This window comes from Lithobates pipiens, unplaced genomic scaffold (genome assembly GCF_037356315.1).
Source record: "Lithobates pipiens isolate NorthernLeopardFrog02 unplaced genomic scaffold, aLitPip1_a1.2 Scaffold_8, whole genome shotgun sequence".
NCBI classification, from domain to species: Eukaryota; Metazoa; Chordata; class Amphibia; order Anura; family Ranidae; genus Lithobates; species Lithobates pipiens.
This window is the reverse complement of record NW_027507903.1, coordinates 634,447,419-634,472,622: the sequence shown is the minus strand read 5'-3', so window position 1 is coordinate 634,472,622 and position 25,204 is coordinate 634,447,419. Positions and strand designations below refer to the sequence as shown.

General features: G+C 46.1%; 1 protein-coding gene across 6 annotated transcripts in view; it reads left to right on the top strand.

Annotated features, from left to right (window-relative positions):
• The window catches only part of CAMTA2 (calmodulin binding transcription activator 2), a 142,918-nt gene extending 117,998 nt beyond the window's left edge, over nucleotides 1–24,920 (top strand). For 3 of the 6 annotated variants that reach the window (XM_077470856.1, XM_077470859.1, XM_077470854.1), the window contains exons 18-24: nucleotides 2,133–2,294; nucleotides 2,380–2,599; nucleotides 5,713–5,787; nucleotides 14,613–14,633; nucleotides 18,949–19,124; nucleotides 19,216–19,290; nucleotides 24,290–24,920. In XM_077470856.1, coding sequence (XP_077326982.1) covers nucleotides 2,133–2,294; nucleotides 2,380–2,599; nucleotides 5,713–5,787; nucleotides 14,613–14,633; nucleotides 18,949–19,124; nucleotides 19,216–19,290; nucleotides 24,290–24,353 — 793 coding nt within the window. In that variant the 3' untranslated portion in view covers nucleotides 24,354–24,920. The remainder of the gene's footprint in view (nucleotides 1–2,132; nucleotides 2,295–2,379; nucleotides 2,600–5,712; nucleotides 5,788–14,612; nucleotides 14,634–18,948; nucleotides 19,125–19,215; nucleotides 19,291–24,289) is intronic. The other 3 variants (XM_077470855.1, XM_077470858.1, XM_077470857.1) reach the window with 3 other exon arrangements.
• The last annotated feature ends 284 nt before the right edge of the window (nucleotides 24,921–25,204 follow it).

Below are 25,204 nucleotides of genomic sequence, written 5' to 3'. Positions count from 1 at the left end.
AAAAGGTCCACTAAGATAAACATATGAAACGTCCCCCCGTTTTGCCGGTTACCTTAAGTACCGTGTTAAGGACAACTAGTTGATTGAACAATAGTGGAGATCATCTCTGCTGGACATGGAACGCATTGGCGTAATTGGAGGTATTGGAAAATAACGAGTTCTAGGGATGTGGTATTCTTCCTGTAATTGTTTGGAATGATTTTAACACTTTTTTTAATTTTTTGAGAAAGGTTAACATTACCTCCTAGGTTTCCATGACATAAAGTTTGAATAAACATAAAGTTTGAATAAAGTAAACAATCCAAACCAATAAGTCACAAAGTTTGCAAATGAACAAAGTTCATGCAAAAAGTAATGGCCACTCATTACAATAATTAAATTCAATCCTCTTTTGCAAAATTTAAGTAGAACAAAGTTTTTTTGTTTTTGTGTAGAGGGATTAGAATGCTTGTCAGTTTTTATTGCTTTCTGTGCCCCCTTTAAGAATCGCCCTCTCTGTGTCCTGTTTACCATTATCATTGAAAGTAAAGGAAAATCCAATATTTTGGTTTTCCCCAGAAAAGTAATAGAAGGGAGATCTTCCAATGGGCACACTATTTCTGGTGACCTGAGAGATTCCCTTAGTTTGCAGGGATCCCCTCTGTTTGGCTGTAGGACAGGAAGTGAAGAGAAATCTCTGCAACAGTACATAGATGGGGTTGAAAAAAAAAATCTGATAGGGGTTATAACCCTGTAACTCCATCCAAAATCAGAAAGAAAAGTGTTGCCTATAGTTCTACTTTAACCACTTGCCTCCCGCCCCCTGCCAAATGATGGAGGAGCGGTGCAGCTCTCGTTCTGGGAGGACATCCTATGAAGGTGCCCCAGAACGCGCGCTCTTGTGCGCCGTGTTCCTAAGACACGGCATGACCCCGATCTCTGTAAAGAGCCGACGACGTGGTTCTTTAACCATGTGATCGGCTGTGTCCAGTCACATGTAAATGCGGAAGTGCCAGTAATCGGCTCTCCTTGCCTCACACTGATGAAGCGAGTGGCGAGGCGTGCTGATCAGCGGTATCTCCTTGCAGGGGAGACCAGGGCAGGTAATCGGGGCACTGATCATCAGTGCCCCAATTACAGGAAAGTCCCAGCAGTGCCCATCAGTGACTCCCAGCAGTGCCCATCATTGCTGCCTATCCGTGCCGCCCATCATTGGTGTCCACCAGTACCGCCCATCAGTGCGGCATATAAGTGCCGCCTCATCAGCGCACGTCAGTGAAGGAGAAAAATTAATTATTTACAAAATTTACTGACAAGCTAAGAAACTTTTTTATTTTATTTTTTTAAATAAAAAATATACCCAGCAGTGATGAAATACCGCCAAAAAGCTCTTTGTGTCAAGAAAATGATGAAAAATTCAGTTGGGTACAGTGTTGCATGACCACACAGTTGTCATTCAAAGCACGACAGCGCTGAAAGACGAAAAATGGCCCGGGCAGGGGGGGGGGGGGTGAAAGTGCCCGGTATTGAAGTGGTTAAACAAAATGCAGGGAAACAAAATCCAGGACATCCCTGCTGACCAGGGAGGAGCTCTGCCTTGTTTACATAGGCAGAGCTCTGTCCAATGTGTGTCCTTGTAGATCAGCAAGTACCAGTGGACATCCGTTGGCTGGCACCTGCTGATTTGGCTTCTGCTGTGACTAATCACAGTAGAATGTGTGCATGTACACCCCCTACCAGGAAGTGCAGAATCGTGTGTGTGTATGTGTGTATATGTATATATGTGTGTGTATGTATATATGTATATGTGTGTGTGTGTATGTATATATGTATGTGTGTGTATATGTGTGTATATATATATATATATATATATATATATATATATATATATATATATATATATATATAATATAATAATTCTGCACATAACGGCCCCTCTATAGCAGTAAATCTGCTATAGGGCGGTCGGCAAGTGGCTATATAAGAATACTTAGTCTTCACGAGGGCTGCAATTTTGTCACCAGTGTTGTACTCTCTCCTGCTTCTAAATCCAATGATGGGCTTGCTCTTACTCTGTTCTGTAAGCTTGTATCACAAAGCAGTACTCGAGCAAGGCAGCTGTGATGACTCTAACCTGTGGTATCTCCATGCAGAGAGGGCATGCGGGCAGCACGTGCCTTGGCTCGCTTTGCTCAGATGAGTCCAGGAGAGGACGGTAGCAGCCTGGGGTCACATGGCGACGTTGGAGCCTTTGGGCAGCGAAGCAAACGGGTGAACAGAAGGTCCATGGAAGGCTTGCGTGTCAAAGTGACCAGGTAATGGAAGTTCACTTGTAGCTCCTTTTCTTGCATGAAATGGTCTTCTAGACCTCAAAGTTTTGCCATCCTTCTATATTGTCAGGTCCGAGGCCCCACCATCCCCTACAACTCCTCCCCCGTTGGGAGAGATCTCATTTGAACGGTTTGACCCTCCCGGTGCAGCCAGGTGGTCCGAGTTCCTCAGTGCCTCAAGCAGTGGACGCATGGAGAGTGAGTTTGCTCTGCTGACCCTCTCGGACCATGAACAGCGGGAGCTCTACGAGGCGGCTCGGGTTATTCAGACCGCCTTTCGCAAGTACAAGGTGAGACCACAACAGGATCGACTAATCTATTGGCACATGTCTGCTGATTATTTACATTCATCTTTTTGGATAGAGTAGTGAATGGTTAAAACCAACGTCATTTTTTTATTCTTCTTTTGCCATCTCTGTCTCTTAGTGTGGAATTTTCTTCACTTCCATTTCCGGAGACACAACATGAAGAAAAAAAATATCTCTCCAAAGTGAGGGGAAATCACATTAGAAGATTTCTCCTTACCTCCTTGTTTATTGAACATCTGTTGGGTTTCACTGTGACCATGCTTAGATAAACATCTGAAGCTGCCGACGTCAGGTGCAGGTGGAAGGAAGAGCTGGCCCCGGCTCTGTGTACACCCTCTTATGAAGAGAAAGTCAAGCTGCCGCACACCAGTTCTGAGTGTAAAATTAGTAAATACAGCTTCAGCCCAGCTCCATCCAGGCCATGCCTGATGCGTTTCGTCTCCATGACTAAGCCCTGTGGGCCGGATGAAACATGAGCTGCATGACCTGGGTGGAGTCACGCTGACGCCGTAGCTACTGATTTTACAGGAGCTGAACTGGTGTGAGGCAGTTTGACTTTTTCTTCCTAAGAATCTCTTAGGCCTCGGCCCCACAAAGCCTATGCCCGGAGGGGGCTGTAAGTACCCATGCAGGCAGTCCCATTGGTGGCATTCAGCGAGAGACTGCTGCACAGACACATATGTTACTTCAAATCTGATATATGTATATATGGTGCTTGGCCCCAAATGCAGAACATGTGTATATGGGGCTGTGCACCTACACGGATGTCAGATCGGGAGCAGCGTCTGTGTCCATGCCACCACTGCCTCTCTATTGACATCAGTCAACTGCCTGCATGGGGATGACACGTGGACAAGGCCTAGGAATTTAGATTACCCTGACTTCCTGTCCCAATCGGTGTTCATTTTGGCAGCAAATTTCGATTCAGTTTTAATCTTAGTATTTTGACTAAAATGGCATTTTAGTTTTAGTCTTCTGCAGTTGTTTTTAGTTTTAGTCCTATTTAGTCTACTAAATCTACTGTGTGTGTGTGTGTGTGTATGTATATATGTATGTGTGTGTGTATATATATATATATATATATAATTTCTATTTTTAATCAAATAGTTATTGAATTTTTTTCATTATACAACAAAAAACACATAAAACATTTCCATAACATAGCCCCACCCAACATATATTTTAGTGGTCTAAAATCGAATGGGTGTAGTTCAATTGTAATGCATTATTTAAACATTTCTCTACAATTTCTAAACGCATTATATATTATTGCTGGAGTGAAAATTCGCATCTGTTATTTATGATATTTAGGTTTAAACATGCACTACAGACCAGTCTTCATTTTGACATCAAATTTTCATTTTAGTCATACTCTCTTTTGACTAAAATGCCATTTTAGTTTGTGTTTTTAATCATCTCACGATTGTTTTAGTTGCATTTTAGTCAACGAAAATGTTTTAGTCTAAGAAATTAAAGGGGAGTTCCACCCAAAATTGGCACCTTTCGGGGGGGAGGGGGGGGGACAGGATGCCTGCCTTTGACAGGTATCCTGTTCCCACCTCTGGGGATCCCGGCCCGTGACTCCCTCCTCCTCCTCCTTCCTGTCGCCAGGCCTATAGAGAGGCACGGGGCCTCATGCATGCGCAGAAGGGTTCCGTAAGGCTACACTGCCGGGTACCCTTACTCGCAATGGCGGCAGCAGCAGCACCCAACAGCTGATGGAAACAGCTGACGTGCTGACATCTCTGGACTCCAGGACAGGTAAGTATCCTATTGTTAAAAGCCAGCAGCTGCAGTATGTGTAGCTGCTGGCTTTTTAATTTTTTACTTTTTTAATTATTTTTTGGGAGGAACACCGCTTTAACACTGGTCCCAATGTCAATGGGTCACCAGGTCAACTAAAGGGTAAATGAGCAGTAAAAACGCGACAGTGTTTCTAACCCCTTCTATAACCTCTCTAAAAACAAAAAATAAAGTCTTGACTTTAGATAATGTAGACAAAGACTCGCCCCAAGCTCTACCGCACAATTGTAAAGTAATGAGCTGAATATGGCTGCTCAGGCTTGTTGTGTCCCATGAACATCAAAATAGCAAGAAATGTCGACCACGCGATTGAGTCGTCTTACAAATCTTTATTTGGCACTAACAGCTGTGCTACATCTATAGTACTAACGCGTTTCGGCCGGAGCCCTCCTCGTAGCATATAGGTTTACAATAAAATCAAGTTTATATAGAAAAAAAATCCATTCCTCGTAAAAAGGGGGCTGTACAATCCAGTTTTAAAAGCAAATTGACTTTAGAGACACTTTACCTTGCACTTGTTTGCAAAGACAAACTGCAATTACCTTCATTATTCTGATAAATATTCACGTCGACATGGAAATTTTATAGATAGGCAACTCCTATCCTCATATTGATTAGTGGTTCCAAATTAATAATAACTACTGCAATAGGGAACAGACACAAAAGATACACTTGGCATCTTTCCAAATCACTGTTCTGCTTTATTATGACGCAACTGAAGGTTTTTATACACATGATTATGTAGGTATCACATTAATATTACAATTGTACGTTTATGGTAACAAGGCAGGCCAATTCTAATAAGGACTCGAAGAATGCAAAAATGTAATGAAAACATTTATTAGTGACGTGTGCGCATTGAGGGCAGTGTGCAATACATACAAAATAGATTACAGTTATATACAGAACTTAAAAATTTCCATTACAACGTGGACACATGGATAATGTTGTCTTTTTATAAGGCACCTCTTCCCTAAATACTACAGTTTTTTTGCATGGTTTCTTTGCGTTGCAGCCAACTGCCTTAAAAAAATAAAAATAAAAATAAAAAAAAAATTGTTCTCCAGGGATTTTCCATATAGTACGATAAGTAACCCAGAGAGTCCAGCTGGGACATTTTCAGATGGGGAAAGGGCAAAGATAGAACTTGCGGCCGGGGAACCTCCACAGTCAATAGACTAAGTTTTGTATGGTAACAATAGGATTAAGGGTATCTGAGTATTGGAGGGAGGACCGAAATGATCTGTAATGCATTTAAGCTGATGATTTATTCCAACAATTTCTTTTCTAAGCAGGGACGACGGTTAAAGGAACAGCAGGACCTAGCGGCTGCCGTTATTCAGCGCTGCTATCGGAAGTACAAGCAGGTAACAACCTAAAATTGTATTGTTGTTGTCTTAACTTTTTAGGCAAGAAGCTTGTTGTGTGGCCTCTTGGGAAGCGGGTGGGCAGATCTCTGACCCTCTATCTCAATGAAAGCGCTTGATGAATAACCTACTTTCTACTGAGAACTACTATGTCCTCACTGGGACAGAACTAAGGAGTTGTACCAGGATTTGACGTGATATTTTGTTTTTTCTTTGGGAATCGTCATGTTGTGTCTGAGGGAGTTCTGTATCATAATAAGGGCCTTATTTTTGTCCACCTCTGTATATAACAATTGTGTAGGGAGTAGAAACTGAAGCTCCATCATTAAAGGGGAAGTAGGGCCGAAGCTCTTTTGACTCCACTCTGGTGAGCCTACGGTCACCTACGTCACTCAATCCAGACTCTGAAGGGATCTTGACTTTAACCACTTAAAGTGGTTGTATAGTCAATTTTGGGACTTTTACCTACAGGAAAGCCTATAAGGCTTACCTGTAGGTAAAAAATATCTCCTAAACCTGTACGGTTTAGGAGATATTCCCCTCGCAATGCGCCGCTGACTGCAGCGGCGCATGCGCACAGGGGATTCTCGGCTGAAAGTCCGGCAGACGCCGGACCCTGCCGGGAAGAAATCTCATGTGTGGGAGTGACGATATCGCAGCTCCGGCCACTCACAGCACCGGAGCCGTGATACCTGGAAAAAAACACTCAGAGGGAACAAGTCGGCACCCTCGGCGTGGATCGGGCCAGATGTCGGGGCCTCGTTCCAAGGTAAGTATTTCATAATGAGTTAGTATGCGGTGCATACTAGCTCATTATGCCTTTTCCTTTGCAGGTGAGTAAAACAAAAAACTTCAGCGGGTTTACAACCGCTTTAAGGACCAGAAGACTTGCCCCCTGAAGAGGAAGTAAACCCTGATGGGTTTACTTCCTCTTTCATTCCCTGCAAAGGTAAAGCATAATGGACTACTATGCATCGCATAGTAGCCCATTATGTGTCACTTACCTGACACAGGAGCCAGCGAAGTCACCGCTGTCCCCTGTAGTCCGCCGCATCCATCTTTTCGGTGGGGTCTCGCAGCTCCGCCGCTGTCATTCGGCAGAGCCGCGATGACGTCACTCCCGCGCATGCGCACGGGAGCCGACACGCGCGGCAGCTCCATTGTTGGAAATGCCACGCTCAATGCGCCTGCGCGCCGTAGACAGCGGTGCCTGTCTTCGGGCAAATATCTCCTAAACCGTATAGGTTTAGGAGATATTTCTTGGACCTACAGGTAAGCCTTAATCTAGGCTTACCTGTAGGTCAAAGTGGTTTGTAAGGGTTTACAACCACTTTAACGACCAGGCCATTTTTTGCGATACGCCACTACGTCGTTTTAACTGACAATTGCACAGTCGTGCCATACTGTACCCAAACAAAATTGACATCTTTTTTTTTCCCCACAAATAGTTTTCTTTTGGTGGTATTTGATCACCTCTGCGGTTTTTATTGTTTGCGCTGTAAACAAAGAGTGACAATTTTGAAAAAAAAAAACATTATTTTTTTACTTTTTTGATATAATACATATCCCATTTTTTTTTTTCAAAAAACACATTTTTTCATCAGTTTAGGCCAATATGTATTCTTCTGCATATTTAAAATTAAAAAAAATCGCTATAGGTGTATACTGATTTACGCAAAAGTTATCAAAATTGGGGATATATTTATGGCATTTTAATTACTTTTTTGCTAGTAATGGTGCTGATCAGCGATTTTTATTGTTACTGAGACATTGCGGCGAACAGATTGGACACTTTTGAGGGACCATTGACATTTATACAGTGATCAGTGCTAAAAATAGCCACTGATTACTGTATAAATTTCACTGGCAGGGAAGGGGTTCACACTAGGGGGTGATCAAGGGGTTAAATGTGTTAACTAGGGAGTGTTTCTAAGTGTGGGGGGGATGGGACTGCCTGGAGGAGGAGACCGACTGCTGTTTCTAATCGGAACAACAGATCTGCCTCTCCTCCCCTGACGGAACAGAAATCTGTTTATTTACATTGACAGAGCTCCGTTCTGTCTCTGTAAGGGAGTGATTGCGGGTGGCCAGCCGCCGTCGCACCTGCCGGCATTGCGCATTGACTCCGGCGTTGTGCCGCCCAGAGCTTTTAAAGCAGTCAACGTATAGTTACAGTGCTTCACTCAGGGGAGCCAACCTGCCGCAGTATAACTGCGGCGGCTGGTCCTTAAGTGGTTAATGTTGGGATCCACCCAGATGCCTGACTGGCTCAACCTCTAAGCATACCGCTCCCACCTCCTGCACAGCCCGGTGCTACAGTGAGCGCTGGAGGAGCAGAGAGCCGGTGACTGACAGTCACCACTACCTGCTCACTGAAGACTGAAGACTGAGAACTGAGTGATCAGCAATCTTTGATTGCTCAGTACTCGGGCCTAAAGGCGGTGGGAAAAAGAGAAGTAGGGCCAATGCTTTTTTGACTCCACTTGACACTTGACTTCTCCTGTGGGTCGCTCTGGTCAGCCCACTGTTGACTGACATCCCCAATTTCTCTTTTAAAGAGATCCTGTACTGTGGAAGCTGTGCCCAAGAAAGACAAGCAGAGGTAAAGAAACAAGTCGTTAGTATGGCCCATAGTGTAGCTGCAGCTGACTTGATTTTATTTATTTTTGTAACCATTAATGACTTGCCATGCCTTGTTTCTGCTCTTTGTAGAGGTGGTAGAGGCAGGGTTTGCTTCCACAGGTCAGAGCTTGCCCCTCTGATAGCTGGTAATATGATAACTGATGAAGTAATAAGTCGCAATGGGAAAGTTTTGAAAGCATAAATCTCGGAAATGAAGCAGAAGCAGGGAAGTCCTTTCGCTGCATGTCCACAGATACAGCTTCCTCTTCAGCAAGGAGAACAGTGATCAGCACAGTAGTGACCTCATCAAATCTCACTGTGGTGATAGGCAGTAGAAGATGATCTTACGCCATAGGTAAGACTCTATACCGAACAAGAATGAATAAGGTGGCACAGGAATGTCTCAGGAGAAATCAGAAATATAATACAAATTGTTGCAGCTACTACTTAGTCACAAATGGCATCTCCTAGATCAGGGATATGCAATTAGTGGACCTCCAGCTGTTACAGAACTACAATTACCATGAGGCATAGCAAGACTCTGACAGCCACAAACATGACACCCAGAGGCAGAGGCATGATGGTAGTTGTAGTTTTGCAACAGCTAGAGGTCCGCTAATTGCAGATCCCTTTCCTAGATGTACACAATAACATAGCAAATCTTCACTTTTTGAATTCAGGACCATTTTTAACTATAGGCAGTATATGAAGAGGGCTATAATGGCACTCTTAACCACAACTTCAGGCTATATGTATTTCTTTTGGATAAAGTAGCATCTGTAGATTTGACCCTGTTGGCTAGAAGAGACTAAAGCCTGGTACACCTGTACCGAAATTCGTCCGGTTCAGCAGGAACCGGCTGACTTTTGGTACGTGTGTACTGCTGTCTGTTCAACAGAGCCTGTTCAAACAACTGGCTTCTATTGAATGGTCTTGCTGAAAAAACATCATTTGATCAGTGCTTATAACCAAGGGCTACAATTATATCCCCCCCTTACTCCTTCAGAATGTGTATTCAGATGGGTTTGAGGAGGGGTCCCCCTTGTTAGAATATAATAGCACAGCAGGAGAGATCCCCCTGTATTACACATTGTTGTGTTGATGCGGGAATTAATGTTCATCTCGTTCAACCAGCTAGTTGAATGAAAAATGTATACCCAGCTGAAAGTGGTTTTAAAGGCAGGAGGGGTTTTTTTTATCTTAAAGTGGTTGTTAAGCCACTACAATATAACCAAACTCTGTAAAATAACATTGTGTCCCAGTGTCTGTTATGGAAAAAAAAAAAAAGATGCCACTAGCTAGAAACTGAATACTAACTAGAAACTGAATTTAAAGATATGAATTTGAAGGATTATTCACGATTATTATACTGACTTAATGTATTTATCAAAAATGCATTCGCTATACTATGTAACTGTAATGGTGTGTTATACTTTTCTTAATATCTTTGTTGTTTTATGTTCTGATAACTAAATAAAAAATTGAATGTTAAAAAAAATTAAAAATAAAAAAAATCTGATTTCTACCTTTTTTATATCAGAGCGTCTCCTGATGCTCACATGATTCCTCGGCTCTCTCTCCTCTCCCAGGCTGACAGCTCCAGCGGGAGGGGCCGAGAACCCCCGCTGATGTCAGCTGTGGAGGGGAAATAGACACTCTCATATAAGGTAGAGAATATATATATAATATGCCAAACACAGACGCTGGGACACATAAAGTTATTTACAGAGGGGATTGTATGGTTATACTGTAGTTATGATGGCAGCAGGAGGGGATGGGTGGGGAGTGGATGGAGCTGACGGGGGGAGAGGAGAGCTACGCATGATGGAGACACATTAACTGACCACGGTGTTAAGGCTCAGCAGCCATAATAAACTGTGGTCAGTTTACAGGGGGGAGGGCATAGCCAGGCAGGATCGGCCAGGTTTTTTAGGTTGGACAAGGGGCCAAATGACACAGCACAAGCACTGTGCCTGCAATAACATGCTTTAAGGTAACGGGATCATCATCCTTTTTTATTTTTTTTATTTATTTTTTTGGGTAACAAACGTATAATGCATTCTATGCATTAAGATAAAAAAATACTTCAGTGTGCAGCAGCCCCACTAATGCTCATCTGAGCCCATCTCGATCCAGCGATGTTGCACAAGACTCGGCTGTCCGGGACTCTCCCTTCTGATTGGCTGAGACACACAGCGGGTGCCTGATGCTGTCAATCGGAGCCAATGAGAAGGGAGGGGATGGGCCGTGGTTCCGTGTCTGAATTGACACAGAGCAGTGTCTCAGCCATAGCAAACTGCTTGCTGTGGGGGCATTGGGGGGGGGGGGGGGCGCGCAGGAGCAGCGGCAGGGGACCCGATAAAGAGGATGATTAGGGCCACTCTGTGCAAAACCATTACACAGAGCAGGTAAGTATAACATGTTTGTCATTTTTAAACAAAAAAAAAAAGACTTTAGTATCACTTTAAGATTTGATCATGATGTTAGAAGGAGACTGTAGACTGTAGATGTGACTTTAAAAGAGGGAATGTCTATAGATCTGATTTTGGTGTTGGAGAATGTAGTGCTGACCACAATGTCTGGAAGTAACTTAAATATTACTGTAGCATGCAGGTACCGCCGCACACTGTACTCAATGTAAGGTAAATGATACATTGGCTTCAGCTCAGATCCCTGCCCTTTGGTCACACCCCTCTGACATGTTTCACCCACACTGGGCTTAATCATAGAGGTTGGCCCAATGTGGGTGAAACATGTCAGAGGGACCAATGAGCTGGAGCCTTTCATTCATTTACTTTACATTAGAGTTGAGAACAGTGTGCGGCGGTACCTGAATGCTATATTATATTTTGGAACGAGATGTGCTCTATTTCTGTTTGCACCTGAATACAGAGTGTAAACCTGATAGGTGGGTACTGCAGGCTTGAAGCGCCAATCTGTTATGGTATTTGTAACTTTACTGTGATGTAAGAAGTAAACCTTCGTTCTCATTGGTTGCCCACAGAATACTGATTTGAGATGCAGAGTAGACAAGGTTTTACCATGAAGTAGATACGTCTATAATATCTGAAATAAACCTATAAAACAAAAATGCATATCGGCACAAACAGAAAAACAACCAAATAAAACAGCAGCTGTGCACAATGTCTAGACACTTGACACATGTAATATAAAGCAAATAGTGCAGTGCTAAATAAAGAAAAGACATGCGATGAACGTGCACAAAATTATTCCCAAAACCCAATCAAGTTCATAGAAGTGCAAATCCATAGAAATGTCATTGATCAATCTGTGCAATCCCATACAATCAATCAGGATGAAAAGGTCCCCCAAGCCGTGACAGTGACAAAGGTAAGATGGTAGCATAGGAGAGGAGGTGTGGATCGCACTGGACTGACTCGATCCGTCACTGCTGTAGGTTATGTAGTGTGTGGGCAGATGAGGAAGAGTTGGTTTCCAGAGGTTTGTGCCCAGTTGGAGGGAAAAAAAAGGGGATGGGCTGCTGCCTTGGAGTTACGGCCTTGTGGTTGACTCCGCGTTTGCTTGGAAAGAAGTGAAAGTAAAGTTGCGCCGGGTATCCAGTAAATGCAGGTATTAAAGATGTTTTATTTGAAGTTTTCAGCAATAAAATTAAACCAACGCGTTTCGTGGGACTAAGGACTTCATCGGGGCTGCTAATAAAAGTTGTTTAAAAAAAAAAAAATGGTCCTGTTGGGGGGTGCATTTTGCACATAGATCCGACTGATAGATGTCCAAACACTGACTATGTGTTCTGAGGCCTCAAAGGTAAGATAGGGTGAGTGTCACCAGCCAGAAATGACAACCGCGCTTACCAGAGGACTTGTGACCCCTGAATAAGAGTGGGTCCAATGCGCTTTGTTTACAATAACCAATCCGGATCTCCTAGATATCATCCACCCCTGTCACTGGATAAATTGCGCCATGGAGATGGTTACATGAATGCCAGGAAGCAAAGCCCTCTGAATGTAACTCACCCATCGGGATGATCACAATTCACCAGACATGAAACAGAAGGGTAATCATCATGGCATGATATTGTATAAACAATTTATTGGTAGAAAGAAAGAAAAAAAAAAAAAAGTAACACTCGCATAAGTAGCTTAAAAACAAGTGTATCGGTACAAATGATCATTCTTCCAAGGAGCAAGATGGGTGAGCATCAATCGCGCATGTGTGGTAGCGTGTGTGCGTGACTCCGCCCATTGCATGCACAATTGATGGTCGGCCATCTTGCTTTCTGAAAGAACGATCACTTGTACCAATACGATTGTTTATTTTTAAAGTGATGGTCAACCCGGTTACACCACTTTTACCTACAAGTAAGTCTATAACGAGGCTTACCTGTAGGTACTGGAAATATCTCCTAAACTTGCACAGTTTAGGAGATATTCCATATATGCGCTGCTGCCGACGTCGGTGCATGCGCACTAAATAAACCAGCGGCAGCTGGTGCTGTTTCTTCGGGAGTTGTGCCGCGACCGGCAGCTCTCATGTGCGGGAGTGTTGTCATTGCGGGTCTGGCCAATCACAGCTCCGGAGCCGCGAACCTGGAAGCAACTCCAGTAGAAGATGTCCACGCTGTACTCTGCGGGCCGACGCCGATCCTCTGCAACACACGCTTTTTCACCCTGAAAATCATGTGCAAATAGCTTGTGCGTGTTATACGCAAATACTTCAGTTTTAGCTGCCTCAGTGGGCACAGGGGGGGGGGGGGTGGTACGAGCGTCGTCAGATTACACAGAGAATTTCCTGTTAACTTGGCGGCTTCTGTAATGGGAAGTCCCATCTCCTGGGCCACCATTGGACCACTGTTCTGTCTATCATAGGAGATTCTCACTGTATGTAATCTGTCGGTGCTCGTTCCGCCCCCCTCTGTCCCCTCTAGGCTGCAGATGGGCATCAATCAGGCTGCAGTGATGGCAACGGTGAGGCTGCAGATGGGCACTGATCAGGCTGCAGTGATGGCAACGGTGAGGCTGCAGATGGGCACTGATCAGGCTGCAGTGATGGCAACGGTGAGGCTGCAGATGGGCACTGATCAGGCTGCAGTGATGTCAACGGTGAGGCTGCAGATGGGCACTGATCAGGCTGCAGTGATGTCAACGGTGAGGCTGCAGATGGGCACTGATCAGGCTGCATTGATGGCAATGGTGAAGCTGCAGATGGGCATTGATCAGGCTGCAGTGATGGCAATGGTGAGGCTGCAGATGGGCATTGATCAGGCTGCAGTGATGGCAATGGTGAGGCTGCAGGTGGCCACTGACCCTTATTTTGCTTCAAAGTTCCTTATTTAAAATTTAAAAAAAAATTTTTTTCCTGAAACTTCCCTCTTAAAATGAATGTTCGTGTTTATACACCGATAAATACGGTATTTCATAATGAGTTGGTATGCGATGCATGCTAGCTTATTATGCCTTTGTCTTGCAGGTTTTGTTTTTGTGTTTTTTTTTTTTTTTTGTTTTTTTTTTTTCCCCCCCAAGGTTTACAACCTCTCTAAGACCCCTTTCACACCACACCGCCCATTGCGTTGGCGGTAAAACGCTGCTATTTGTAGCAGCGTTTTACCGCCAGATTTGCGGCGCATTTCAGCTGCTAGCGGGGCGCTTTTACCCCCCGCTAGCGGCCAAGAAAGGGTTAAACCCGCCGGCAATACACCGCAATAGCGGCGTTTTGCCGGCGGTATTACAGCGCTGCCCCATTGATTTCAATGGGGAGCAGCGGTGGAGGAGAGGTAAACACACCGCTCCTTCACCGCTCCAAAGAAGCTGCTGGCAGGACTTTTCCCTGACGTCCTGCCAGCGCACCGCTGTAGTGTGAAAGCCCTCGGGGCTTTCACACTACACACAATGGTGCAGCTTTTTTAGGGCGGATTGTAGGCGCTATTTCTAAGGCTATAGCGCCTGCAAAACGCCCTCAGTGTGAAAGGGGTCTAAGCTACTTATGTGAGATTTCTATGGAATTGCACTTCTTCTATGAACTTGGGTTGGGTTTTGGGAATAATTCTGTTCATGTTCATCACATGTCTTCTTTCTTTATTTAGTGCTGCGCTATTTGCTTTATAATATAGAATTGAAGCTTTCGATTTGCCTCTCTGAGTGGTCATAGTGGACCCCCCTTGTGTTTCTCCATCTTGAGTTTTGCTCATTGCCTATCATCTAATCGTACTTTTCTCCTTTTACAAGCTAACCTGGATTGCTCTGAAGGTAAACTGTCTCTCACATGTCCTCACCCCACCTTCCATTCAGCATAGGGGTCCTCCCAATTATCTGAATGAACCTTTGTTTGTTACTTTTGATATTTTTACATTTGAACTGTATCATTAAAATATAAGGCAAAGTATTAGGATTGTTTTTTGACCTTTAGTCATATTTTTTTCATCTTTCCATCTATTAAATCTTCTGCCCTTGTTGTTTTAATGTTGGATAGTAAAACTTTTTTTTTTTTTTTTTTTTCTGCCAGTAAATCCCTCCTACAGCCCACTTCCTGTTTCTTGTCTGGTCATTAGCCTAGGCTTATGACATCATACACAGCTCTTTCTCACTCCCCTGAGTGTGTGCCAGAAAGGGAGGTGGGTGAGTCATAAGAAGGCCAATGAAAGCTGCAGAGCTCGAGGTGTGCCTCCTGTGTTAATCCAGGAAATGAGCAGGGGCCATCTTTAATATCGATTGGACCCTGGGCAAGAATTTTATTGGGCGCTACCGAATTTGTGGGCAGTGCAGGCTTAAGGGGCAGCTGCTTTGGGCTCCATAACAATGACTTGGCCCTTGGCAGCTGCCCCTTTTGCCCTGTGTTAAAGACAGCCCTGCAGCTGCCCACAGTTAAAATGGTTGCAGTCAGACTTCGGTGGAGGGGGATTTCTGCAGCGTATTTGGCAAGTACAGCATCACAGTATATATAAAATATGCAAAGTGGTTGGAGGGAAGCTTAAGAATGGCAAAGATGTTTTTATTACAAATGATATGAGAAGACTGCAGTTCCTCATTAAAGGATACGTTCACCTCTGGAACATGTCTGCATTTAGGGTGGAACATGTAACATGTTCCAGCTCCTACCACTTCTCCCCCTCCCACCTGTGACAGCGGGCAGAGGATCCTCTCCCAACACCAGCTGTCACAATCTAAAAAAAACAGCGTGGCTCCACCCACACAGCCCCCGTTCATTTACAGTTTCTGTGAATGAATGAACAACTACGCTCAGCCACCCAGGCTGATGGCTTGCAGTTCTCAATGAACTGTGAGGATGTTGGTGAGCGCTCTCATTGTTCATTGATTCTTCCTGCAATTCAGTAACTGGCTGTCTGTATCGGAGAATTTGCAGGATCCTGGCATTGCACCGATCGCTGGTGCAAGGCTTTACAGGCTTCAGTGTAAAAAAAAAAAAAAAAATCTAATTTCCCCCCCTGCAAAAAGATGTGCATTTGTTTTTTGTAGTCGTGTTTATTTTTTTATTTTTTTATTTTTTTAAATAAAAGGTGACCTTAGCCTTTTAATACAGGGGTCGGCAACCTGCGGGCCACACCCGGCCTGCAACCGTTAATTGTGCGGCCCCTCACTGCCCGTGATTAGTTCACGGGCACCCAACCCGCAGACACGTTTGTCGCTGCCCTCTTCATTGGACTGCGGCAAGTGGCTGGTATCACAGGGCTGGATGGGGGCGGGAACCGCTGATAACATTTTACATTAAGCAGCAGTAGGTTTGGTTGCTGGCTGATCCTAGCAACCAGTCAATAGCCCGTTGATGTAAAAAGTTCACTTTAGCAGTTCTCGCCCCCATCCAGCCCTGTGATACCAGCCACTGGCCGGTGTGCTCTACACCTGTGTAAGCTAGGAGAGTTCTACCTACACAGTGTGTGTTTTTAAGTCCGTGGAGTTGGGTGCAAGGGGCACTGTGGGGGGGCAGAGGACACTATTTGGTGGCAGGGGGCACTATTGGGGGTGGAGGGCAAAGGACACTATGGGAGCAGAGGACACTACAGTGGGGGGGTCTGGGGGCAGAGGACACCATTTGGGGTCTGGGGGCAGAGGACACCATTTGGGGCTGGGGACACTATGGAGTGTCAGATGGCAAAGGACACTATGGTGGGGGGGGGGCAGAGGACGCACTATGGGGGCAGATGGCAGAGGACGCACTATGGGGGCAGATGGCAGAGGACGCACTATGGGGGCAGATGGCAGAGGACGCACTATGGGGGCAGATGGCAGAGGACGCACTATGGGGGCAGATGGCAGAGGACGCACTACACAATTTGGGGGCAAATGACACGAGGACACTATGGGGGTGGGGGGCAGAGGACACTATGGGAGCAGGGAACACTACAGTGGCGGGTCTGGGGGCAGAGGACACAATTTGGGGTCTGGGGGCAGAGGACACCATTTGGGGCTGGGGACACTATGGAGTGTCAGATGGCAGAGGACACTATGGTGGGGGGGGGGGGGGCAGAGGACACGCTATGGGGGCGACAGGGGACGCACGATGGGGGCGACAGGGGACGCACGATGGGGGGACAGGGGACGCACGATGGGGGCGCAAGGGACGCACGATGGGGGCGCAGGGGCAGGGGACGCAGAGACAGGGGACGCACGATGGGGGCGCAGGGGCAGGGAACGCACGATGGGGGCGCAGGGACAGGGGACGCACGATGGGGGCGCAGGGACAGGGGACGCACGATGGGGGCGCAGGGACAGGGGACGCACGATGAGGGGGCGCAGGGACAGGGGACGCACGATGAGGGGGCGCAGGGACAAGGGGACGCACGATGAGGGGGCGCAGGGACAAGGGGACGCACGATGGGGGGGGCGCAGGGACAAGGGGACGCACGATGGGGGGGGGCGCAGGGACAGGGGACGCACGATGGGGGGGCGCAGGGACAGGACGCACGATGGGGGGGGGGCGCAGGGACAGGGGACGCACGATTGGGGGGACAGGGGACGCACGATTGGGGGGACAGGGGACGCACGATTGGGGGGACAGGGGACGCACGATTGGGGGGACAGGGGACGCACGATTGGGGGGACAGGGGACGCACGATGGGGGGGACAGGGGACGCACGATATGGGGGGGGGCGCAGGGACTGGGGACGCACGATATGGGGGGGGGCGCAGGGACTGGGGACGCACGATATGGGGGGGGCGCAGGGACGGGACGCACGATATGGGGGGGGGGGGCGCGCAGGGACAGGGTACGCATGATGGGGGGGGCGCAGGGACAGGGGACGCACAATGGGGGGGGTGCAGGGACAGGGGACGCACGATGGGGGGGCGCAGGGACAGGGGACACTATTGGGGGCTGGGCGCAGAGGACGCTATAGTGGGGTGGGGGGGCAGAGGACGCTATAGTGGGGGGGAAGAGGACGCTTTAGTGGGGTGGGGGGGCAGAGGACACTACAGTCGGGGGCGTATGTGCAGGGACAGAGGACACTGCTTTGGGGAGGCCCTATTAGGGACCCATCACCCCTGGGGTCAGGGACCCCTACTCGGGGACAGGAACCCCATCTCCAGACCATGCTGGCTGGCAGGGCTGACGTCAGCCACTCTTGGGTGCCAGGATGGGGGAGGGGGCAGTAAAGTCAGAATCCCCAGCCATAAACTTCCTCAGGGTGAACTGGCTTTGAATTAGTGAAGAACCTTACATTGAGGTACTGTTGTTATTACTATATTAGGTTTATTATTATCTTCATTTATTAGCAGGTGAATGCGGCCCTCCATGCATTCACATACATTGAATCTGGCCCTTAAGTGGGGAAAAAAAATTGCAGAGCCCTGCTTTAATATATCGTAGAAACACAATGTGAGTCAAGGGGTGTAAAATACCCCCCATGGTAATCGGGGGCTGTAACTGCTGTTTAAGATGGATTTATAAACTCTGGAGTAAGAAATCCCCTTACTAATGACCAGGCTTCATGTCCTGATTGTCTGTAATTCGGGGTGCTCCAGTTTTCCTATAGCCCTAGATTTTACCCAAGGTGCCTGTACTTTTACTTGATAACCTAGGACTTCACTCTACACACTGAACCCCGACACAGCACCCCTCCCCCACTCTTGATGGTACTCACTGCTGGCATCCTACTAGACAAATCTTCAGGCTTCCTGTCCTCTTTTAGGGCCTATTAAGGTGTCCACAGGGCTTTGTATGGTGCTAGCAAACGTGCATTAGCACACATTATTTGGAGACAAGCCTGTTCATTTAATTGAGCTGCCAACGTACAACAGCGCAGCAAACATGTGACATGTACTATTTTATCAGACCGTGCATTTATTTTACCAGAAGTGAGAAAATCCGAGACGTTCGCTGTTCAGATTTACATATTTACCTACAGCCACTGTCATTAAACAGTCTAGATGATGAGAACCGCTATTCATATTTGCATGGTTTTGTACGTGATGGAAGCAGTTTTTATTTTGGAGACTCCTTGTGTGATATTTACTCTGATTAGCGGGTTGTAGAGATCTGTTGAGGCTTAATGTGAATCTTGTGCTCGCTTTTTTTTTTTACCATCTCACTTTTTTTCCCCTTGCCCAGTACGCACTATACAAGAAAATGACGCAAGCGGCCATCTTGATTCAGTCCAAGTTCCGCAGTTATTATGAGCAGAAGCGTTTCCAGCAGAGTCGCAGAGCAGCTGTGTTGATCCAGCAGTGTTACAGGAGCTACAGAGAGGGAGCCCGCGGGGGACCGGCCTTGCAACATCGCCTCAAGTGAGCGCTGACAAAGCACAACTGACATCTTTTTCTTCTGATGGTCTTGCTGTGTGCCAACGCTGAAACATTTTTTTTTGTCTTTTCACAGGGGGTCATTCCTGACAAAGAAGCAGGACCAGGCTGCGCGGAAGATCATGCGATTTCTGCGACGTTGCAGCCACAGGTAACATGACACAGCGATCACTGCTTCTATAAGAAGAGGGAGGAGGAATGTACATGACATTTGAGGAATGATTACAGATGATTATCGCAGATGACAGATGATCCGTTTATAAGGATCTGTGTAATAACTGGCATCCTTTGGCCTTATTTTCTCAGCAAAATGTTTTACCAGTTTTCAAAGCTGGAAATGAAAGGTTGCTATATAGTGAAGAATGTGAAAAATTGATATAAAATACTTTTCTTAAAGTGGTTGTAAAGTGACAGCTATTAAATACTTTTATCCTCTGTTTTAGGTCTATATTGAATGCAGTATGTGCTTATTATTTTTTTTAATGCTGCATACCTTTTTGCACAGCAATGCTGTGCAGTTATGTGTATTTCTTTTGTGCCTTTTTTGCACGGCTGCACATCACGTGCCCTCCCTCTGCATCTTTTTTTGCATGGCTGTGCAGTCACGTGTCTTCCCTCTGCATCTTTTTTTGCATGGCTGTGCAGTCACGTGCCCTCCCTTTGCACCATTTTTTGCACGGCTGTGCAGTCACATGCCCTCCCTTTGCACCTTTTTTTTTGCACGGCTGCAGAGTCACGTGCCCTCTCTTTGCACCTTTTTTGCATTGCTGCCCAGTCAGTGCCCTCCCTTTGCAACTTTTTTTGCAGGGCTGCGCAGTCACGTGCTCTCTCTTTGCACCTTTTTTGCACGGCTGCGCAGTCACATGTCCTCCCTTTGCAACTTTTTTTTAGCACAGCTGTGCCGTCACGTACCCTCTCTTTGCACCCTTTTTTGCATGGCTGTGCAGTCACGTGCCCTCTCTTTGCACCTTTTTTTGCATGGCTGTGCAGTCACATGTCCTCCCTTTGCAACTCTTTTAGCACAGCATGGCTGTGCAGTCACGTGCCCTCCCTTTGCACCTTTTTTTGCACGGCTGTGCAGGCACGTGTCCTCCCTTTGATCGAAATCTCAGCATGTTTTGGTGGGTTCCAGTTAAGATTGGATTCCATCTTATGGGATGGCTGGTTGTACTGAAATCGATCAGTACAGAGTTCTGTGAATAAATGAACTAAAAGTCAGACGGCAGACAGCTTGTAGTTCTCAGACTGCGAGGGCACTGATCATGGGTGTAATGCTCTGCAGACACCTAATAAAATAATATAAAAACTGAAAAAAAGTTGACTTTTTTTATTTTTATTTTTTATTTTTTTACAAAAGTGAACTTATGCTTCAAATTGGGGAAAAGGTCGCAAGCAGTGTGAACTGTTGGCAGAACTTTCAGTCCAAGAAAGAAAGTCTTTATAAAACAGCGGTAGTCGCTGAACAAGCGCTTTCACTTGTTGCCTGGAATTACTCTTAAAGGGATTGTAAAGGTATTTTTTTTTTTCTTAAAATAACAAACATGTTATACTTCCACTGTGCAGCTCGTTTTGCACAGAGTGGCCCCGAACCTGCTCTTCTGGGGTCCCTCGGCGGCTGTCTCTGCTTCTTCCCGCAGGTACTTCTCACGTTCATGCGAGCTCCCTCACATGGTGAGAAGCACCTGCGGGCGCGCTCCTGTGATACAGCCAGCGGCTATAGCCGCTCACTGTATCACACGGCCCTGCCCTCCGGTGCGCCGTGTCATTGGATGTGATTGACAGCAGCACGAGCCAATGGCTGCGCTGCCTTCAATCCATCTACTCTAGCCAATCAGCGGCCAGGCTGAGTGGTGAAGAGGACATCGGGGGCGAGTGCGGGACTTTCGAGGGGTGAGGTAAGTAAAACGGGGGGGCTCGGGGCGCCAGCACTGTCAGTTGTTTTTTCACCTTAATGCGTAGAATGCATTAAGGTGAAAAAACATTTACCTTTACAACCCCTTTAAGACTATAAAAAAAAATTAAATAGAACCAAATTATGCCATCAATTAATCAATCAACTCTATTGAGATAAGCCCAGAAGACTTAGCTGCAGTAAGCCTTGGCCTAGGCAGGTTGTTAATCCTGCTGAGTGGTTTAACCATTTTATGTCATCCTATCAGTTGCTCATTGTTTTTGTGTGGCTGCCAGCAATTCTAGAGATTTCAAATCCGTCCCTCAGGTCCTGCAATGTAAATATTCAGCTTCATGGGGAGTTGCTAAACTCCAGTCAGATATAAAAGTACAGTAAAACCTTGGATTGCAAGCATAATTCGTTCCCGGAAACGTGCTTGTAATCGAAAGCACTCGTATATCAAAGGGAATTTCCCCATAAGAAATAATGTAAACTCAAGTGATTTGTTCCACAATTATTTATTCATGGGTCTTTCATGGGTCTTTCATGGGTCTTTCATGGGTCTTTCATGGGTCTTTCATGGGTCTTTCATGGGTCTTTGTGAGGTTGTGTAACCATAAAATGTCCATCCACAAATGACAGCCTCCACAAGAGGGTTAGAAGCAAAATCCAGCAGGAGCTCCAGAGTATAAAAGAGGAGAGAAGAGACTCTAAGTGTAGCAATAAGGTTACGTTTAATGAAGGTACAACATTTAGAAACTCACATGGTTGATGATTAAAAGAAGCACATCTAAGTATGCAGGCATCCGGGGTAAAGCTGTCCAAATAGACCAGGCATGTCCAAAGTCTCTGGCTCGTGGGCCAATCACGGCCCGCGTTCCAATTTTGAATGGCCCGCCTGGTTATTTGGACATATATATCTTTTGTGGCCCCCGACGATCTCCCAGCGCCGGGGCCACAAAAAATTTATATGCCTTGGAGGGGACAGGGAGGAGGCGGGATGAGCGCCGCACACACACAGGAGATTTTCCTGTTTTACGGGCGACCTGTGTAATAGGAAGTCCCGTCTCCGGCACTGCCATTGGACGACTGTTCTGTCCATCAAAGGAGGCGGGACTTTCTATTAAAGAGGCTGCTGTGTAAACAGGAGATTCTCCTGTAGGTAAACTTTTGGCGCTCGTGTGTGCATTCCTGGCAGTGGCGGGTGCTGCATTCCTGGCAGTGGCGGGTCTGCCAATGGGCACTGACCCTTATTTTGCTTCACAGTTCTTTATTTAAATTTTATTTTATTTGCTGAAACGTCCCTCTTAAAGTGAAGGCGCGTGTTATATGGCAATAAATACGATATATCCAAATAATACGCCCAAGCTCATCTCTTTACTCACACACAGCCACAAGGGCAAGAAAATTCTAGTTGGGCAGTGTATTAGTGCTCGAACTAACACACTTAGACTGAATTTTAATGGTTCAAAGAATGTCAGGCAAAATGGTCGGCCCTCGAGTCAGGTTCACTTCATCAAATCTGGCCCTCTTTAAAAAAAAAAAAAGTTTGGACACCCCTGAGGTCATAGACCATCCTCTGCACCGCCGGCTCTCACTGCTGTCAGTCTGCAATCATGAATGGGAAGACTACCCTGTAGTAGAGCGATTTGAAAGCGAAGCTTGAACCGCTCGTAGAAGGGACGATGACGGTGCGGCGGATGGTCTATGTGGACAACTTTACCCCGGATGCCTGCATACTTAGATGTGCCTGTTTTAATCTTCAACCATGTGCGTTTCTAAATGTTGTACCTTCCTTAAATCTAACCATATTGCTACACTTAGAGGCGCCTCTCTTCTCTTTTATACTCAGTTGTGACGTGACGCTACTCGTATATCAAGTCAAATTTATTTTTAAAAATGTTGCTTGTCTTGCAAAATGCTCTCAAACCAAGGTTTTACTGTACCTTTATTGCAGATTTAAAGCATAAAATGCAATTTATTTAAATGCAATCTGAGTAACACTTGGTATCAGCCTCTTGCAGCCACTGCACTGCAGACCTCAGAGTAGGAGAGGGTGAAGCAGCACAAGAAGCCAGTCAGATGTGCTGTAGTACTCACGTGCTAACAAGGAACACTCTTAGTGCAGAAGAGAGTAGAATGACGCAGAGCTCATCAGTCTGCTGCATCTCCTTTCACTGTCCAGTCATGGGCGTGTAAGCATTGCCTAACTGCAGCAAATTCAAATCAGAGCATAGGAAATATGACACCGCACACCATGCAAAGCCATATGTCATAAGAATAATAAACAGTTGATCCCGTTTGTGGGTGCGCACTGGATGGGAGTCAGTCCTGACCCCATGATATAAGAGCATAGGAAATATTTTAGACTCCACAAATCATGCAAAGCCACGTGGCATAAGCTCGCTCCAAGCCTTGCCAACCAACACATTTCACCCTGCCCCGTGGTTTTAATTCATTATTAAGCCCTGGGGTGAAACGTGTTGGGGGCGTGGCTTGGATGGAGCTTACGACACAAGGCTTTGGTGTGTGTGGGATCTCAGATATTTCCTATACTCTTACATCATGGGATCAGGACGGACTCCCGTTGAGTGTGCACTCACAAATGGGATCAACTGAACATTGCTTTGAAAGCCTGAGCGGAGACCCAAAGCTTCCTTCTGGTTCACAGAAAAAGCAGGTCTAGCGTGTTGGAACTCTCCAATCGGCAGCATAAGTTTTGTTAGCTGCAGGGAGAGTGTTGGACCTCTGCAAAGAGATCACTGTTTCCGCAGAGAGACCAAGTTTCCTTCTCTGCTGCATGCCAACAGAGTAATTAGCTTTTCAGATTAACCAGACCTGCTGTCGCAGGGACCAATATTTCATCCTGGTCACTGGCTTTGATGTCATAGCTAGGGTTCTCCCTAGGGCTACCTGGAAGCTTCTTGAGGGTCAGTTAAGTTTTTTTGGACCTGGCTTTACATCACAGGACACAGGGAACCCCCCCCCCCCGCACTTCTCTTTGCTTCCCCATTGCTTGCTACAAAACTGTGTCTGTGCTGAGAGGGGTATGCCTGTGCTTTTTTGTGGGTGGCAGCATAACCCAAAAATATAAATTTTACACTCTGTGCAGGGAGAGTAGATATGAGGTTCCCATCAGAGAAACTTGCCTTAGGAGGGTAGCATTGTCCTCCAAGGACTAAGCCCCCCCCCCCCCCCCAATGTACAAGGTATCTTTTCCTCCCTTCTGAACCTCTTCTTTCTTATTTTTTTCTTTCAGGATGAAGGAATTAAAGCAGACTCAAGATCTGGAGTGTTTACAGAAGCGGGGGCTGGCCAAATAACCTTAGGCTCCCCGCCCCCATCTCCGGAGCCCGCTGCCGGAAACCCGCACATTGCCGGATGGAGGGAGTCTGCCCACCAGAGGGCGCCACTCCCCAGCCTAGTGCATGAGAGAGAGAGAGAGTGAGAGTGAGAGTGTGTGTGAACGAGCGTGACTTATCGTGTATATGTTGCATGTGAATGGCTGTAAGTTTATGTGACTGCATGTACAGATGTAAATAATCTTGTTAGCGGGTGCCAAGGTCACCACCACTCCTGGTCTTGAACAGTCCAGGAGTCTGCGTGGCCTCACTCCTTAACGGCCCCCACTCCCAAACTACTCTTGGTGTAGCCTTGTGCCGCACAACAGCAGACGCCTAAATGCACAGGCCATCATATGTACATAGGCTTATCTGTACATATATGTTTATATATTTATGCACGTTCTTTCCAGTATACAAGAACCCGGGACATAACCCTGACACGAATATACATGCCGTGAATATTACTTATATGTGCACATACGTGTGAGTATGCCTATACAACCTATACATGCGTGCACAGGGGGAAAAAATTTAATAAATGGGGGGGGGGGGGGGGAGGGATTCTTGTATGGGGCGCGCATTATAATTTGCATGAGGGTGTATGTGTAACTGTGCGGACACCAGTGAGCGTGTCCAAGTGTGTGTATATATAAACGCGTTATATATATATATATATATATATATATATATATATATATATATATATATATATATATATATATATATATAATATTATAGCTGTGTGTATATAAATATATATTTTCTGTACATTTGTGGAGGGTGAGGGGAGGGGGGGATTAAATGAGCATCACAGGCAGCTGAAGAAATGA